Below are 16,007 nucleotides of genomic sequence, written 5' to 3' on the forward strand. Positions count from 1 at the left end.
AGGGCAGAGTGCCTTGCTGACCCCATTCATCCCTGCTCATGGAGCAGCCATTCTCCTCCCAGGCAGTTCCCTGAGCAGGGTGATAAACCCAAGATGCACAACAGCCGTACAGACACAGCCTCCCCTGTGCCAGTGTTGATGTGCTGTGCACACCACTGAGTAGAAAAGAGCATTTTAGGGTCAGCAAGTGTCTTTGAACAAAGCTGGTGCCAGGAGATGCTGGCACAACTCATTGCTGTCAGAAGCAGGCAGCCTCTCAGCTCCTGTGTTTGGGTGAGTGTATTCATCATATTTAGCTTTTAAACAATATTCTTTTCATCTTCCCTGCACTTCACAGCTGTTAATTAATCCCAGGGATTAATGGTCACACTTTACAGTGAGAAGCAAAAATGAACAAGGAGAGGTCAAGTGGCTGGGCCAAGGTCATGGAAGTAGTTTTGTCTAAAGAACATTTGGTTCTGCAAAATTAAAGTGCTGGTAATTGATCTCTCCTTGGATGTCAGCCTCCAGTTTGGGGGCAGGGTGTGTTTCTGGGAGGCAGTAGAATATGTTCACAGTGCTTTCTTCTCCCTAGGACTTGAAAGATGATCGGAGTGATGAAGAGGAGGAAGATTCTGTTACAGACACTGAAGAGGAGTCCACAAAGAGTGGCAGCAAGAACAGCAGTGGCTCAAGCAAACACCTGCTAAACAGCAGCCACCACTAGCCCTGTCCTGCCTCACATCCTGCAGTGATTCCTGCTCGGGTTTTAGCCCAGCCTACAGGACAGGATTTAAATCAAAAGGCTTGTGAGAGACTGTGATTGATTTATTGTTGGCTACTGGACCTGGAAGAAAGCCCAGTTTAGAGGGGAGGGAGAAATTGCATAACATGACAAAATGTGTTAATGACCCACTTTCGGAATCATTGCGGAGTGTGTGGAAAGATGTTTGGACACGCTGACTGACAGTGCTCCACAAGGGCAAAGCTCAAGAGAGTCAAGGAATTTAGTGTCCCGTTGATTCTAATGTTGTTTTTCAATCTGATATAAGATATATTTCATCAAACAATTTGAATCTCAGATGTTTTGTGGTAGGTAGGTAGGTAGTGTGAACTCCATTAGGAACCAGAATTACTCAATGTGGGAAAAATCTGACAGTGCTGTACAGTGACTGGCATTTTATCTTTATTTTTCAGTTTAAACCCTCATCAAAATGGGTATTTTTCTGAGTTATATTTCATTTCCTGGAGGCCAGAGGAAGCAAACATGGAGAAATTTAAATTACTTGTCTGTGAAGGGTTGGCCAAGTCTTATATTATTATAATGATATAGTCTTTCTCTGAAGTAATAGATAGCTGAAATATTGTGTCAAGGAAGTCACTGTTAAACCAGCAAAACTCAGCCCAAATTCTCAGCTGAGCTCTAGGCTTCTCAAATGCCCTTCAGTCATTTTGGCCCAGTGTTAGAACAGAAGGTACAGAGGGGAGAGAAGAGGGGAAATGAAAATTGGGTCTTTTCACAGATTCTTGTAAAATACCTGTCCCCAAACCTGCCAAACACTCTCTGCTCCTTGGTCATCTTCAGATCAGAAAGTTAAAACTAAATCTTATCCATTCTCATCCCATGACTTTGTCTCAGCTTTGGATACTGCCTTCTCTGGAGTGAGGCCACCAAATTCTGATTTGTGGTTCTGGAGTGTTCACTGCAGGTGCCTGGGCACTGGGGAGCACGGGACTGGCACAGAATCTCACACTGTCACTGCTGTGGGTTCATTTGATACCAGGATCTGTATTTCCATCTCTGCTCTTTTATAAATGGGGAATCACATCAGCTAGACCCAAACCTGATGTATGTGACTTCAACATGAAATAGTGAACAACAGCTCCTCTTACCCAAAGTGCCTCTATGCTAAATTTGCACTTCTGTTCTAACACAAGTGTGGCTGCAGCAGCATTTTCAGTCCTGGGGCTCTCCATGGAGAGCCCAGGCCTTGTAAACAGGGTGGTGCCAGTCCCATTTCCCTCTGCATTAGCTCACAGGGTCATAAAGGATTTGTGTCATAAGTTTGGGAGGCGAGAGGCTGTGCATGTGGTTCTACAGTAGCTGAGATCATCTGGGGAGCTAAATCCAGTAGCTTGATAGAGGCCAGGGGAGCACTCCTAGAGCAGCCCCAGTGCAGAGCGTCCAGTTCAGAACAGCTCCATTCCCCTCCAGCTGCTCCAACGGGAATTGGGGACCTGCAGGAAGCTTTACAGGAATGACTTGTTTTCCCAAGATTTCCTTGGCAAGTGGGATGTAATTCAGTGACTGCAGCATTGAAAGAATGGGAAATGTTTGCAATCTCAGATATGAAGAAAGAAGTGGGTTTTGTGCAGTTACAAGCAGCTGTAAGAGGGCTTTGTTACAGAGGCTTTTTTTACAGTGTCTAATTTCTTACTTGTATTTTGGATCATTTTGGACCCACATGTGCATGTTCTACCACAAAGGGAATTACACCGAGGAAGGAGCATGGCTTCTGAGAAAGGAGATGTGTGGTGGTGGAAAAGGACCCCTGTTCCAGTGCTTGTAGTTCAGTGGTGCCACGTGGGCTGAGGGGTCAGAACCTCCTCAGCAGCCTTTGGCCACCAGTGCCCTTCCTGCACAGATGAGAAGAACACCTTAAATACTGCAGGGGGCAATATGGGGAGTGTAAGCCATGATGGCTACATGTAAAGCAACTGGAGAGTTTGGCAGGGCCACAGCTCTTATCTGTGGCATGGGGCCATTTATTGCCTGCATGAAAAACACTTTCCTAACAAAACGTGGAAATCCGGCGTCTTGGAGGATTTGCACTGCCTTGGGAGAGACAACGGTGCTTTCTTCGAGATGTAACAGGGGTTTGGGAGGTGGCCAGGGTATTATCATTGGATTTTGGTGCCAGAAGCTTTCCTCCTATGACTAGGAAAGGAATTTAGGAAAGGAAACACAAAGAATGATGTTGTCACAGGAACGAGCCTCTGAACAACTACTGATTTTTAAACTGGAATTTATAGTCTCCTTGAGGCCAAAACTTGCCTTTCTTACTCAGGACAAGTCTCCCACTGAAGCCAATTAACTCTGTTGGAGTCTTGCCTAGGAAAAATTTTGGATTGCAGTTATCCAACCTAATTGCAAGAACTGTTGTTCTAAGTTGATGTGAAACTGAGATCTTAGAAGAACAAAAGGTAGATAAATACACTCACATATAAAACTTTGAGGCAAATTTTGGCTGAGTACAGAAGAATATGGAAGAAAGTAACATCCTGAAGGTGCAGATTAAGTCTAGGCACAGTAAACAACCAAATAACTTTGCAATGGGAGGGGGTGGAAGGCAGGCAGGCCATGGAGAGCCCTTTCCAGGGATTACTGTCATGGGCTCTTAGAGTGTCCTCTGTTAACATCAGATTGGTCATTCCTGGAGTTATGTGCATTTATTTTCCCCTTTTTTTACTGCTGGTCAGAAATAAGAAGCTGAGGTCATGGGGGCACAATTTCTGCTAAAGAAATTTATGTCATGGTGCTTCAAAATTTTCAGTCTATTCAATGCAGTGCAATGCAGATTCAACATTTTTATAATCTTGTTGTGCAAAGAGTCTAAAAATGCAGGTGCAGAACAACTGTAGGTGTGTATGAGAGCACAGATAGACTCTAGCATTTTCTTTTTACCATTTCATAAAGTGTGTACTGGTTCAATGAGTTGATACTGTGCATCTGGCTTTGCTGTGTCATTTTGACTGTGCCAAACTATTTCTGATAGAGCTATAGACTGAAAATCAAATCTTAGTCCATAAGACTCAGGGGAAACTCTTCTGTTTTGTCTAATTTCTCTGGATTTAATTCAGGTATTCCTGTCCATTTGTACTCTGCTTCCTCCATTCTTGTGTCATGCTTAGATTTACCAGCCTGCTCTGGTTTGGGTTTACAGATCTCCGTTACTCCACAGAACTCACTTTGTCAATTCATGTTATTTGGTGTAATTGTCTTTATTTGTTTTTAACACCACTTGACTTTGGTCAGTTGAAATACAAACTACAAATAAATATTTTTTAAAACAGGTGTCTAGGTAAAGATTTCCTTATTTTCTCTGCCTGGCAGTGTCATCCTCTGCTTTCCATTCCCTCCAGGCTTTTCAATGGCAACATCATTAGTTCAGGAAATACTTTCCTACTCTTCCAAGTTTTTCCATTGCCTGGAAAAAGCTGGATGACCCACAACCATCACAACAGCAATGTCTGTAAATGAACTTGTGTTTTTCTGAACAGTTAATAAAGGGAGAGGAAACAAAATTAATGGGGACATCACCCATTCTTCGTATTATGCAAGGTTTATGCCTTGATTAAAGTACTCACACCAGGAATGGTACATGTTTGTATCTCTACCCAATGGGTTTTGAGGTGCACATTAGGGTTGCTTAGGAAGTTCTGTGGTTTAGGACTGAGGTGCTACTGCCCAGCAGGTTCTTGTGGAATATCAGTGGCTCATCACAAGCACCTGTGAGGCAGCTCAGATGTGGATCTTCAGCTCACAAAAGCAGGAAAGTTCTACAGAAAACAAGGGAGCTGTGCTCATTTGTATCAATTGAAAAACTGCTCCATATTTCTTCTTTTCATTTCTGCCTCTCTGGATGGGAAGATCAGAGGTTCTGACTTACCATCTCTTCCCTTGGGCAATCAAACAGAAGGGAAGGTGTTTCAGTCCAAATAATGAACTGTAGCAGAACACTTTGATTTTATTAGCTGATTTTTTTTAAACTTATGAGTAAGAATAAAGTAGATGGAAAGCAAACCAAGCAGGGCTGTGTGAGTTTTGGCTACAAACAACTTGCAAACTGTGAAGAATTAAAAAAAAAAAGTTGCTGAATTTGGAAGAAAAACACCATCTCCACAGGCACTTCCCCCAGCTGTGGGTTTGAAGAGCAGCAGATCACCAGCAATGACAGTCCATGCTGAGCACAGGGATCAGCCCAGGTGTGAGAGCTCCAGGGCTGTCAGCTGCCCCCGAGCTGGGAACCTTTGGTGTGGAGCAGCACATGAACCACAAATATACCTGGGAGCTGATTTCACTCAAAATCACTGGAAATTATTGCTCCTGGTTCCCTGGCAGTTTGATGGGCTCCCTCCAAGAAAAAGAAGGTGATCAAAGCAATGTGATCTCCACCCAGGCTGGCTACAGAGAGCTTCAAGTGGGGCTCTGAGAGGTTATTGGACTGGAGAACCCTCTCTGGAGCTACCTGAAGTTTCTACCACAATAGAAGACAAGGCTGAAAGCACAGGCCTGAGTTTTAACACATGAATCTGCAAACACAAGGTCATAACAACCCACATAGGATGATGTTGTTGATGTTCCAATAGTCTGAAGATTTATGAAAATAGCTTCTATTTACTCAGCTGGAGTGAGCCCTATTCTTCTGAGTTTTGTTACCCCATAAAGCATTCAGGGGAGACCCCATAATCATTTAAAAGTCAGAAACATTAAGTGGAATAACAAGTATAAACCCTCTCACAGTGACTTTGAAGTGCAAGAAGCATGGCCTTGTAGCCATGGAGCTCTGTTTTGAGCTGGGTGGGAAGAAACAGGTCCCAGGCAGTTGTTTCAGGTGGTGAAAAGTCCATGTTTTTCCTACCACAAAAGAAGCTGGTCTAAAAGAAGTTAAAGTTGAACAGGAAAATAAGTGATTAAATTTCCACTGAAATTCACAGGAGTTTTTCCCATGATACCGATGAGAATTAGGCCCAGATCTCATGTGACCAGTTACAACAAGGACAGCATGGCACTGCATTGTCCAGCCATCAGGAGCAGGGCACAGCCCCAGGGTTTCCTCTTCCTATAGCTCAGGAAAATCCTCCCTGGAAAATGAGTATTTCTGTTTGCAGGGCACTCACCTGAGCACAGCTCTGCCTCTTCCCAAGCTGGGCATGTATCCTTTGAAAGATGTTCCATGGAAAGCAGTCCTCCCCTTTTCAAGGCAGAATCCTCACTTCCAGCGAGCACTCTGCTTCCTGTCCCCTGTCTACTCAGGATCTGAGCAATGCCTGGGCTGCTGATGCCAAAGCCCACAATCCAAGGCCAAATTTACCAGGAAGAGGTGAAATAGGAGCCATCACAACTGCCTCAGCATGTGGGTGCAGCAGGAGAGGGCTGCTGAGCCAGGGCAGAGAAGGGAGTAGAGGGAAAAGCAGGAGCAAAAATGGCTGGGATGAAACAGCAACAGCTTAAACACAGAACTGACATCACCAAGAACCACAAAGCAGAGCAGTAACAATATTAGGAGGAACAAGTCCCAAGAGCAGGAGGAGGATAAAGACAGTAGTTCTGTATCCCGGGGATCAGCACTCTGAGCAGCAGCAGCCAGCATTGCCTGGACTCAGAGATGAGCTTTGCAGCCAGGACTAACCCCGAGCACCAGCGGCTTCGGACTGAGCCCAGCCGAGGAGTTCCAGGGAGTGAAGCAGGAGGACCTGGGAAAAGCTCCTTTACACAGTTCCCAGTATGTGAGCGAGGGGACATGGAGGGACTGGGCTGGGGCTGGGCCAGGGCAGGCATGAGTAGAGCCCAGCAGACCTGCAGCTGTGGCAATGACCCCACACTTCACCTCCAGTTGCTGGGGAAGCCTGACTCCCCATTGGACCTCAGAGCTGGTTTTGTGTTTTCCTGGCCGACTGGAAATCCCAGGAGTCTCCCAGGAGATTTGTGTGTTCACTTTCTACAACAAAGAGCAGGAGAAAGCTGCTAAAAAGCCTCCCTACTGAATCTATGGGTGTCTCAGTTGTTACGGGCTCAGACAGAACAGAAGTCCTAGGATTTCATAAGAGTCTGTGGGAAGCAGGAGCTAAATCTTATCAGTTTGTGCTAAATCTTATCAGGCCGTGCAAATCCTACCTAGTTCCTTTGCTGACTTAAAGGAGGAATTATTCAGCAACCAAAGAATGTTTCATACATTTCCCCATTGCAAGGGCAGCGAGGTCAGGTAGCAGTTGTGTGTCTGCAGCTTTTTTTATCCCTTTGAGTCCTGCAAGGATGAGCAGAGAACAGGACCCTGTAGCAATGTCCCCTTTGGCCTAAGGGTAGGACTGTCCTATAACCCCGACTATCCATCCGCAGGGCATGCACAGCATTTGGTGAACCGGGGAATTGCTTCCTCTGGTTGTGGCTGCAGCCGCCTTTGGAGAGCCCAGCGCTGCTGCGATGAGAAGGCTCCGGGTCCCTGCGGTGCCACCACCCTGTTGGTGACCCGGTCATTGCTGCGAGGCCCCACGAGGTGGCAATAGCAGGACACGGCTCCCGTCGGGACACGGCTCCGTGGAGCGCTGCTGTCCATCTTTCTGCCCCTGAAAACAGATTGCGATGAATAGGGCGGTGCAAAATTCGTGCAGCTGGTATTTGCACTTGATCAGTTTCTGCCTGTGAAATAGGTGTCGGGTAAAACAACACTGAAATTTTACTGAGATTGAGGATTTGGTGCCAGTCCAGAGGCCCAGTGTGCTGTGTCCCAAGGGCTGGCATCTGCCTGGGTGTCACCACCGGTCCATTCCCTGCTTTCTCTCCTGGTACCAGAGCCCTACCTGGTGTACCTGGGGTATGGCTGGAGAAGAAAGGATGTTAAATCTGCTCTGACACTGCTTTGCTGCCTGTCATTTCTCACATTATCTCTTTAACCTACATATTTTCAAGCCATGAGGTTTGTGGCTGTCGGAGTCCTGTTCTCATGCAGATCCTTAATGTCTGTAATGCAAATAAGGATGACAAATCTCTCAGAATAATGAGAGTTACACTGCCATTCTAATGATGCCATTCTGATGGTGTCATTCCACCTCAGGAGGCAGGCTCTCCACCATAAGCATGAGATGCACACTCCCACACTCATCACGTGTGTCAGCAGGAAAAAGGGACCTGTTGGTTCAAACAAGCTGCTTGAATCCCATTTGGCACAACCCTCGTGGTCAGGCTGTGCTCAGCTGAGAGAGCTGGGATCTAGTTTGCTTTGACAGCAGGATGAAAATTTCTGTGAGTTCTCTCCATGGCTGTGGATGGACAGGAGGTGTTTGGATACTGTGGGTGACAACCTCCATGGTTCTCAGCTGACCCCAGCTCTTGCCTGGGATTCTCACTCAGAGCCAGGAGACAGCTGGATTTGCCTTGCCTGTCCCTGCAGATTGAAGCTCTGGGGTTACCTGCAGGGGTCCCTCCATGCAGGGTTTCCATGGGCTGGTGCCCAGCTGTCAGCACAGTTCCCTCCATCCCAGCTCACAGATAGGGCTGGTGGCAATCCTCCCTGCCAGCAGGTTCACTGGCACACATCTCCCCTCCATTCCTGTGCGTGTCCAGCCCAGAATTCCTGACAGCCAGCAGTTTAAACAGCCCTAGAGTGACACTGATGTTTTACTGTTACGAACAAACACTTGCAGCCCAGCCAAAGTCAATTGCCAGCTCTGTTGGGAGAGAGGATCAAGCAGCAGAGGAGCATCTAAATTCTGTTCCTGATTCACTGCATGACCTTGCAAAAAATGACAATATTGGCCCCAAATGGGCTGGGATGAGTATTGGTGGCTGTTGCTGATTAGGAGCAGGATGTGTTTCAGACTCCAGGCGTGTCGCTCCCTCCAGACCTCGCCCTGACCCTCGCGTTAGGGACTCTGAGCACTGTGCTGACGTGGGCACTGGGGTTTTCATGCTGGCTGTGGAGGAAAGGCAGCCCTTGCCATCCCTTAGGAGAGTGTGAGGTGAACAGCATCTGCCAAAGCACACAGGGTTACAGATGTGGCCCTCTAATGGTCACAGCACATCCTGCTCACCCTGCTCCTTTATCCTCTGAGAATAAACACGCTTCTGCTGCTTCACGGCAGCCCAAGAGCTCGGAATTGGGGCTCTTTTCCCAAAAAGTGCTCCAACTGACCCCCAGGCCAGACATCTAACATAGACAGACAACATGAGTTGACCAAAGCCAGGTTTGATGGGGCCCTGAGCTACCTGATATAGAGGGGGGCATCACTGCCTGTGGCAGGACATTGGAATGAGATGATCCTCGAGGTCTCTTCCAAACCAAACCATTTTATGATTTTATGATCCTACAACCAGTTTGCATCTCCAGGCTGCAGAGCTCATAGTAAAGGCTCCCAGGACAGAGATGGGGAATTTACTGACTCAACTGGGGATGATGGGGAGGGAGTGTAAAGACTGACTGACTCAGAAGGGGGCAACTGCAAAGTAGCCCCAAGAGAAGAAGGAAAAAGAGAAGGCTGACAAAACTGTGTTGTGAATTTTTAAAGGAAGTCAGAGATTTTGTGCTGTGATCTCTGCACAGCTTCTGTCAGTAGCATTATGGTAATGCTTTTGCACAGCTCTGTATGCAGAATGGAGACAACCTGGAAAAACAGCATAAATTAGAGTAAAGGATTGGTCCTGTGGGGAAAATAGCTCTGATTGGTGTTGGTCCTATCACTACACATGGAGAAAAGGTGGGTTTTGATTGCTGAATTTCTTTAGAAGTCTAAATGGTTTGACAAAGCTTTGAGGGGAGCTTGGGAGCAGGTTGAATATGACACAAAAGAAGGGTTAGACAACAAAAGTGCAGAGCCATGATCACCTGAACACATGGGTTTGGAGCTGTTTCACTTTCACAGAAGGAAAAGGGTGTTTTACAGACCCAGGCTGGGTGGCCAGAGGGGCTTGGCTTTGGGGCACAGTCCTTCCCAGCTCTGTGCCATCATCCAGCAGTGCCTGTGCCTGCAGGACAGCCCTTCCCACCTTGGCTTGTCCCCCCAGTCAATGGCTGGCTGGGGGCCCCCCTCCCCAGGGATGGAAAAGGGCCTTGCTGGCTGCAGGAGAGCTGCTCCTGTGGTGTGACCCACCTTGGAGCCCCCACTGCAGCACCTGGTGGGGCCCCTGACCCTGCAATTCCTGCTCCTGGGGATATTGAGTTTTCTGTTTGTTTTGTAAGTGTAATTGGCCAAGACACTGTGAAGGGAGGAGAAAATGCCCAAGGGAGAGGAGTTAAAGAAACAGGAAAACATTATTAAGAGTGTTTTAAGTTGGCAGTTTCTCTTATTAATAATACTTTCATGGTGGAGAGGAGCCACTTTAGGTCTGTGCAGTTGGATTGGACCACCTGGTCCAGGCTCCAGTAGTCATACATGCAGATGGATGAAGTGACTTATGCATCACCTCTTCCAAGCCATGTACCATCTTCTTGGCTCACAAATCTCCCTCTCTGGCTCCTTGTGTCCTGCTGTAAGGAATTTGCAGAGAAGGAGGAGCCTTTTATTAAATATGGGGGGACAATCCTCATCCAAGGCAGGTGTTGGACACAAAGGGAGATAATTGAGAGGAGATGGGGAACGCCAGATGTGGGATATTGCCAGTGCCAGGGAGGTCACGCCTGCATGAGGGGCTTTGCTGTTGTTAGCTCCAGGCATTCAGAGCTTCTGTCTCCACACACATACCCAAAAAGAATTAATAGAATAATTTTTGAGAAAATATTATCTTAAACAGCCCCATGGCTGGGAACTTCTTCATTTCCTCATGGTCAAAAACCGTCTTGGCTTCTCCTAGCTCACTTTCCCAGCCTGCCAGGGGGTCAAACATGGAGTTAAATGAAAAATCAATCTCATGATTGCAGAAGCCAAGGTCCAGAGAGGAAAAACCCAAACAAACCATAAATCATAACAAAAGAAAGTGCCTGCTATTACCAGGTTCCTGATAACATCATCAGAGGTGGCAATGCTGGACTTAATAAAAAGCCTGGCTGAACTTTAGGGTCAAACAAGGGCTGCTCTTTGCTTTGTGTGTTTGTCCCCGCATGCCTGGGGAGTGACGCGTGGCTGGCCACTGTGGCCTGGCTGATGGCTATCTGTGCACAGCTCCCCATCCCAAACTGACCTGCACCAGTCCTCTCTGTGCCTCCCAATCCCAGCATGGCCTGCCTGGAGGTGGTGGTGCACTTACATTTCTGATTTCTCTACACAAAGTGCTGCCTGCCCTGAGGGAGTGGATTCTCCCAGCACCCTGCAGTTGTGTTGCTTAGCTGGGAGTGTGTTCTTTTATATTCCTGGCTTTTGTCACCCACTGTGACCTGCGTGGAGTTATTTTCTGGTCCTGACATTGTTGCAAACTGATCTCTCCCAAATCTGCACCCAAGTTACCCTGGAAGGTTTTGCACAGTGGCACCAGGGTAGGAATGGAGCCTGACGTGAAGCAGCCTGGAATTTCAGGTGTCCATTCTTCATCCCCTATCTCACAGGAATACTTTTCATTTCTCAGTATTCTGTGAAAACAGGGTGTTTTTCTCCATTGCAGCTGGGTAAAGCTGGAAGCCTCCTGGAGATGGGGAGGATGGGAAATATTTGTAGGGAAGATCTTCAGGGAAATCTTCATATGATGCACTCACTGTGAGACAGACACAGCTCAGCCTAAGCAAATTCCCTGTGACAAAACAAACCCTCTGTCAGCCTGTGGATAATGTTCCCTGCCAGGAGAAAGACAAGTACAGCTCTCCTGCCATGGTCTTAGCTGAATTGGAGCAGGCTGTGTGCTCCCCTGAGGACACAGGTGCTGGTGGCTCAGCTCTGTCCCTGGACACCTCCAGGGCCACTGTCACTTTTCTTTCTGCTCTTCTATTCCCAGGAGCTCATGAACAATTTGTCCATTTTGAGCCAGACTGGAGAGAGGTGTCCCAGAGGGAGTTTTTCTCCTGCAGGCTTGGGAGAGCTGAGGCTGCTGTGAGGAGATGCCTCCTAAGTGCCTCTGCTGAGGGCTGCATGAACAGTAATAGATGCTGGTGTGTCCACTCAGAACCACTGAGGCTGAAAAAGACCTTAAAGATGGTTGAGATCGCCTGTAAGAAGCAGCACAGCCTGAAACACCCTCCACCTAGAGAAGAGTTTTAATTGAACCTCTGGCTCAGTGTGGAAAGCCAGTCTGTAAGAAACCACTGCTGGCACCTCTAAAACTACTTGTATGTATTTGGTTGGTGGTTTGAAGCTACAAAAGAGCTTTTGTTGGTCCCTACTTGTCACTAAAGTGTCTCTGGCTTTGCACAGGTAGCAGCAGCACCTGCCAGCTCTGTGCCCAACCAGCCTGGCCAAGCTCTGCAGCCTCCGGAGGGGAGGAAATTCCCGATGCCCAAAGGCTGCAGGGAGGGGAGAGCTGCGGGGAGAGCAGGAAAAGCATCGGAGAGTCCCGGCAGGAGAGCAGCACCTGTGAGGGCAGGGAGAGGAACAGGACAGGAAGGGTTTGGAGAAGGGTGGCTGGAGAGAAGGGAGAAGGCTGAGCAGTGGCCAAGTTAACCCTTCCCATGCTGGCATTTTCCAGGCAGCAAGCCAAGTGACTGCTCGGGAAGATGGATATAACACATGTCTGCAGTCTCCAAAGGGTTATTAACTCTGCAATAATGGCCATGAAACTTGGCTTCCTCAGCATACATTTAAAATTGAAAAAAACCCCACCCCAACACCACTTTCAGAGGGGGCTTGTTTCCTAGGAACTGCAGGGCCAAATCCACCCTTGTGACATGAGAGGAGAAACCCCCATCCCCACAGGCTGGGAGCAATGCAACCACCACAGCAGGACCACAGCCACCTCCTGCCACACACGCCTTATCCTTATCAGTAACAATTTGAAGGCATTTCTGAAAAGCCCATGGTGTTCAATTAATAGAGTCTATGTCTCGCTGGAACTTCGGGATTTGGATTCAGGAAAACCACCAGTGCTGCTCCTAAGACAAGTTCCTCTTTTGTTGTGTGGGTACCACTGTGGGGCTTGTTCTCGCTCCTGGCTCCAGCCCCTTGGCAGCACCGAGGCCTGCCTGGGATTTGCCCCTGTCCTGGAGTTTGCAGCCTCTTGGGCTCCTGTCCAAATGTCTGGGATGCTCCACTGGGATTATCCCTACCCAGTGTAGTCTGTGCCAGCCAACCCAGCCACTGAGCAAGTCCTTCCATGCAGTAAGTTACAGACTTCTCTTTATTAGTGCCTCTCTTCCCCCACACTATTAAATTTATTCTTTCTCTGAATTGTTATTATTTCTTTGGCAGAGGACTTTGGAAGGTGGGAAAAAGGATCTACTAAAAATTTAAACAAATCTAAGCCCCCTCGTCAAAACCCTTTCGAGGCACCAGCTCCAGTCCCTCAGCAAATGAAGTCAGCTGGTGGTCTGGGTTAAGACGTGGCTGTTGAGGGCTCAGGCCAGGTTTGGCAGCTCACAAATCAAATTGCCTCGTGGTTCTCAGGAGCAGAGGATTGCCACGGGTGGAGGAGCTGTGGGGGAGCTCTGCCCCACTCTGTGCCAGCCGGGGCCCTGGCCTTGGAGGGAAGCATTGAAATCACTGGTTCACAACAGGTCAGGAGGGAAATTCAGGCTCTGAGGTTTTGTTTTCCATGTTATGTTACACTATTGACACAGAGCAAGGCAGCCTCAAACTGAGGTTTTGTCTCACTTGAATGGGTCTGGGCCAGTCCCTTTGGTTTGATAAATTCTTATTAGAGAGCAGAGTGAGCCTTGAAAGAGAGAGCAGGAAACACAGAACTATTAAATCTCACCTGATCTCAAATTATTAAAGAGTTTGAGCCACAGGTCTTGGCTTACTCTGATTTTGCCTGCTGGGAGCTGCTTGCAGGTCCTCAGCTTTGCTCTTGTTGCTGGCCACAGGTAACACCCACCCCACTGGAGGGACGAGGGGCTCTCCTGAGGTAACGGCAGGAGCTGGGACGTGCTCTTGTGTCCATAAAGTGCTGCAGAGGCTCCGTGCATTCTGAGGTGCTACACCAGCCCATGGTGTGCCATGGAGTGTCCCTTGATGCCTGGGAAAAGCACAAGCCAGCAGGGTGAGGAGCTGGAGGCAGCTCCAAGATTCTGGCTCTCAGACAGCTCTCTCCTTGTACAGGAGCAGCTCGCTAAGAAAACATGGCTCTTGCTGCCTGTTCAATGCCTGGAAGAAGAGAATGGTGATAACACGTTAGTGTCTCTCACCGGTCCTTCTCCCAGCTCCAAACAGCCCTTTTCTCAGCACTCCCTCAGTGCCTGCCCTCCTGGGATGAGCATCCAAACCTAATTCTGCTTGTTTGCAACTCAGAGCCATTCCTGCTCTCAGTACGGCTCCGGACAATTCTCATGGAACTGCTGCAGGGAGATCTGCCAGAGTCATTCGCACTCTTTTATGGGTCTTCCTTTGAATTCTTCTACGATTTCAGGAACAAAGTTGCAGATTTTTGCAGGAGTTTAAACTCTAGGACACTGCTTAGCTGGGCCACTACAATTTAAAGCTGCTAACAGGTTGGGTCTTGACTGATTTCCATGACCCAAGCATGCCAGGAGCACAGGACCCCATCCAAAGCCCACCAAATGCAGCGGAAACCTTTCTGCTCTTGGAAATCTGCCGACTGCTTTCAGCAGCCCCTGTCCAAGCTGGGTTCTCCTGATCCCTGCACTGCTGAGGACACGCAGGATGTGGCTCAGCCAGGTGGGAAGGAACTCCAGTGGCTGCAGGACCGCAGTGCAAATAGGAATTGGTAGCAAAAATCAATATTTATATCTTTTAAGCTTTATGCACTTGTTTCTTATTTTCATCCATGCAATGAGTGTTTCAGGAGTATGTGGGATCACTGCCCAAAATCTGTGTGTGTCCATATACTGTGGTGTGGGATGACCCTGTTTGAGCAGGGAGGATTGACCAGATGCCCCTCTGTGGTGCCTTCCAGTCAAACTCATTCTACATCGTCAATCTAATTTTTTTCCTGGTCTTCCAAGTCCTGGCACCGGTCCTGCGGACGGCGCTGGGGAAGGAACGGGCGACTTTCTCAAGCAAGCCGTAGCAGTAAATTCAATTAGTGATGTGGAAAGGGAGACGGAGGAAGCACGACGGCTGCCCAGCGGCGGGATGGCGCCCGTCAGACCGAGATGAACCGAACCGACACCGGCCCCGGAGCGGCCCCGTGGGTCCCGAACCGACACCGGCCCCGGAGCGGCCCCGCGGGTCCCGAAGCGACACCGGCTCCGGAGCGGCCCCGCGGGTCCCGAACCAACACCGGCCCCGGAGCGGCCCCGCGGGTCCCGAAGCGACACCGGCCCCGGAGAGGCCCCGCGGGTCCCTCAGGGGCCGGCCCGGGGCAGGAGAGGGCGCCCCCTGCCGGCCGCCCGCGCCCACGTGCGTTCCCCCCGCGCGGCGTCGCCGGCGCGCAGCCAATGGGGGAGCGGGGGGGCGTGTCCCGGTGGCGGCCGCGCCAATGGGCACGCGGAGCCGCGGCGGGGGGCGTGGCCAGCGCGAGCCGCGGCGATCCCCGGTGCCGAGGGCGGGCAGGGCGCACTCGGGCCGCACTCCCGTAGACGCGCTGCGCGCTCGGCCCCGCCGCCGCACTACCATGTTTGACGGCTGCCTCCTGCCCCTCGTCGTGCCCTGCCTGCTGCTCTGCGGACTGGACGCCGGCACAGGTAGCGCTCCCTGCCGCCCCGGCTCCCCTTCCCCGGCGGCACTGACAGGGTCCGGTCCCGGGCGGCAGCGTGCGGGCGCGGAGTGCGGGGCACGCAGCGCATCCCCTGCGTGGCCGCGGTCCCAGCCCGCCGGATGAATTGCTCCAGGCTTTTCTATTTTCTTTTCCTGTCCTCCCGCTGCTGCTGTAGCGTTCCATGTGGAAAGCTGCTGACTGTCCTTGGCTGCTGCTGCGGCTCGCTCTGCTTTTCCCCTTCTCCCTGCAGATTTTTATTGGGGTTGGTGAAATGCGATGCTTGTGTCTCAGCTATATATATATATATTTTAATGATACAAGTAGCTTTAGCATTTACTCTATCCCTCTCTCCTGCTCGCTTCTGTCTCTAACATACGTGTATATAGAAAGAAATAAGTCGCCGTGCTGCGTTGTCTCCATTGTCTGCGCAGCCCGTCCGCAATTTCCAGCGCGGGGCTGTCTGCGCTGAAACCCGAGCGCGGGGCTGTCCCGGGGAGCGGGGGCTGCCGCAGCCCCCGGCCGCCCCGTCGGGCCGTGGCTGCGGGGTGCGAGCGCCTGAGCCTCTCTCCTTCTCGCC

At 49.7% G+C, this 16,007-nt stretch overlaps 2 protein-coding genes across 2 annotated transcripts in view; both read left to right on the plus strand.

The window, feature by feature from the left end:
• Positions 1 to 4,054, plus strand: part of CERS3 (ceramide synthase 3) — a gene marked incomplete at its 5' end in the record, with an annotated part of 41,808 nt that extends 37,754 nt beyond the window's left edge. Inside the window, one exon of the mRNA XM_079318071.1 lies at positions 575 to 4,054. Coding sequence (XP_079174197.1) covers positions 575 to 706 — 132 coding nt within the window. The 3' untranslated portion in view covers positions 707 to 4,054. The remainder of the gene's footprint in view (positions 1 to 574) is intronic.
• An 11,220-nt stretch (positions 4,055 to 15,274) lies between these two features.
• The window catches only part of ADAMTS17 (ADAM metallopeptidase with thrombospondin type 1 motif 17), a 155,979-nt gene continuing 155,246 nt past the window's right edge, over positions 15,275 to 16,007 (plus strand). Inside the window, 1 exon segment of the mRNA XM_079318073.1 lies at positions 15,275 to 15,416. Within this exon segment, the coding sequence (XP_079174199.1) occupies positions 15,347 to 15,416 (70 nt within the window). The 5' untranslated portion in view covers positions 15,275 to 15,346.

Source organism: Erithacus rubecula (genome assembly GCF_903797595.1).
Source record: "Erithacus rubecula genome assembly, chromosome: 14".
Classification (NCBI taxonomy): Eukaryota; Metazoa; Chordata; class Aves; order Passeriformes; family Muscicapidae; genus Erithacus; species Erithacus rubecula.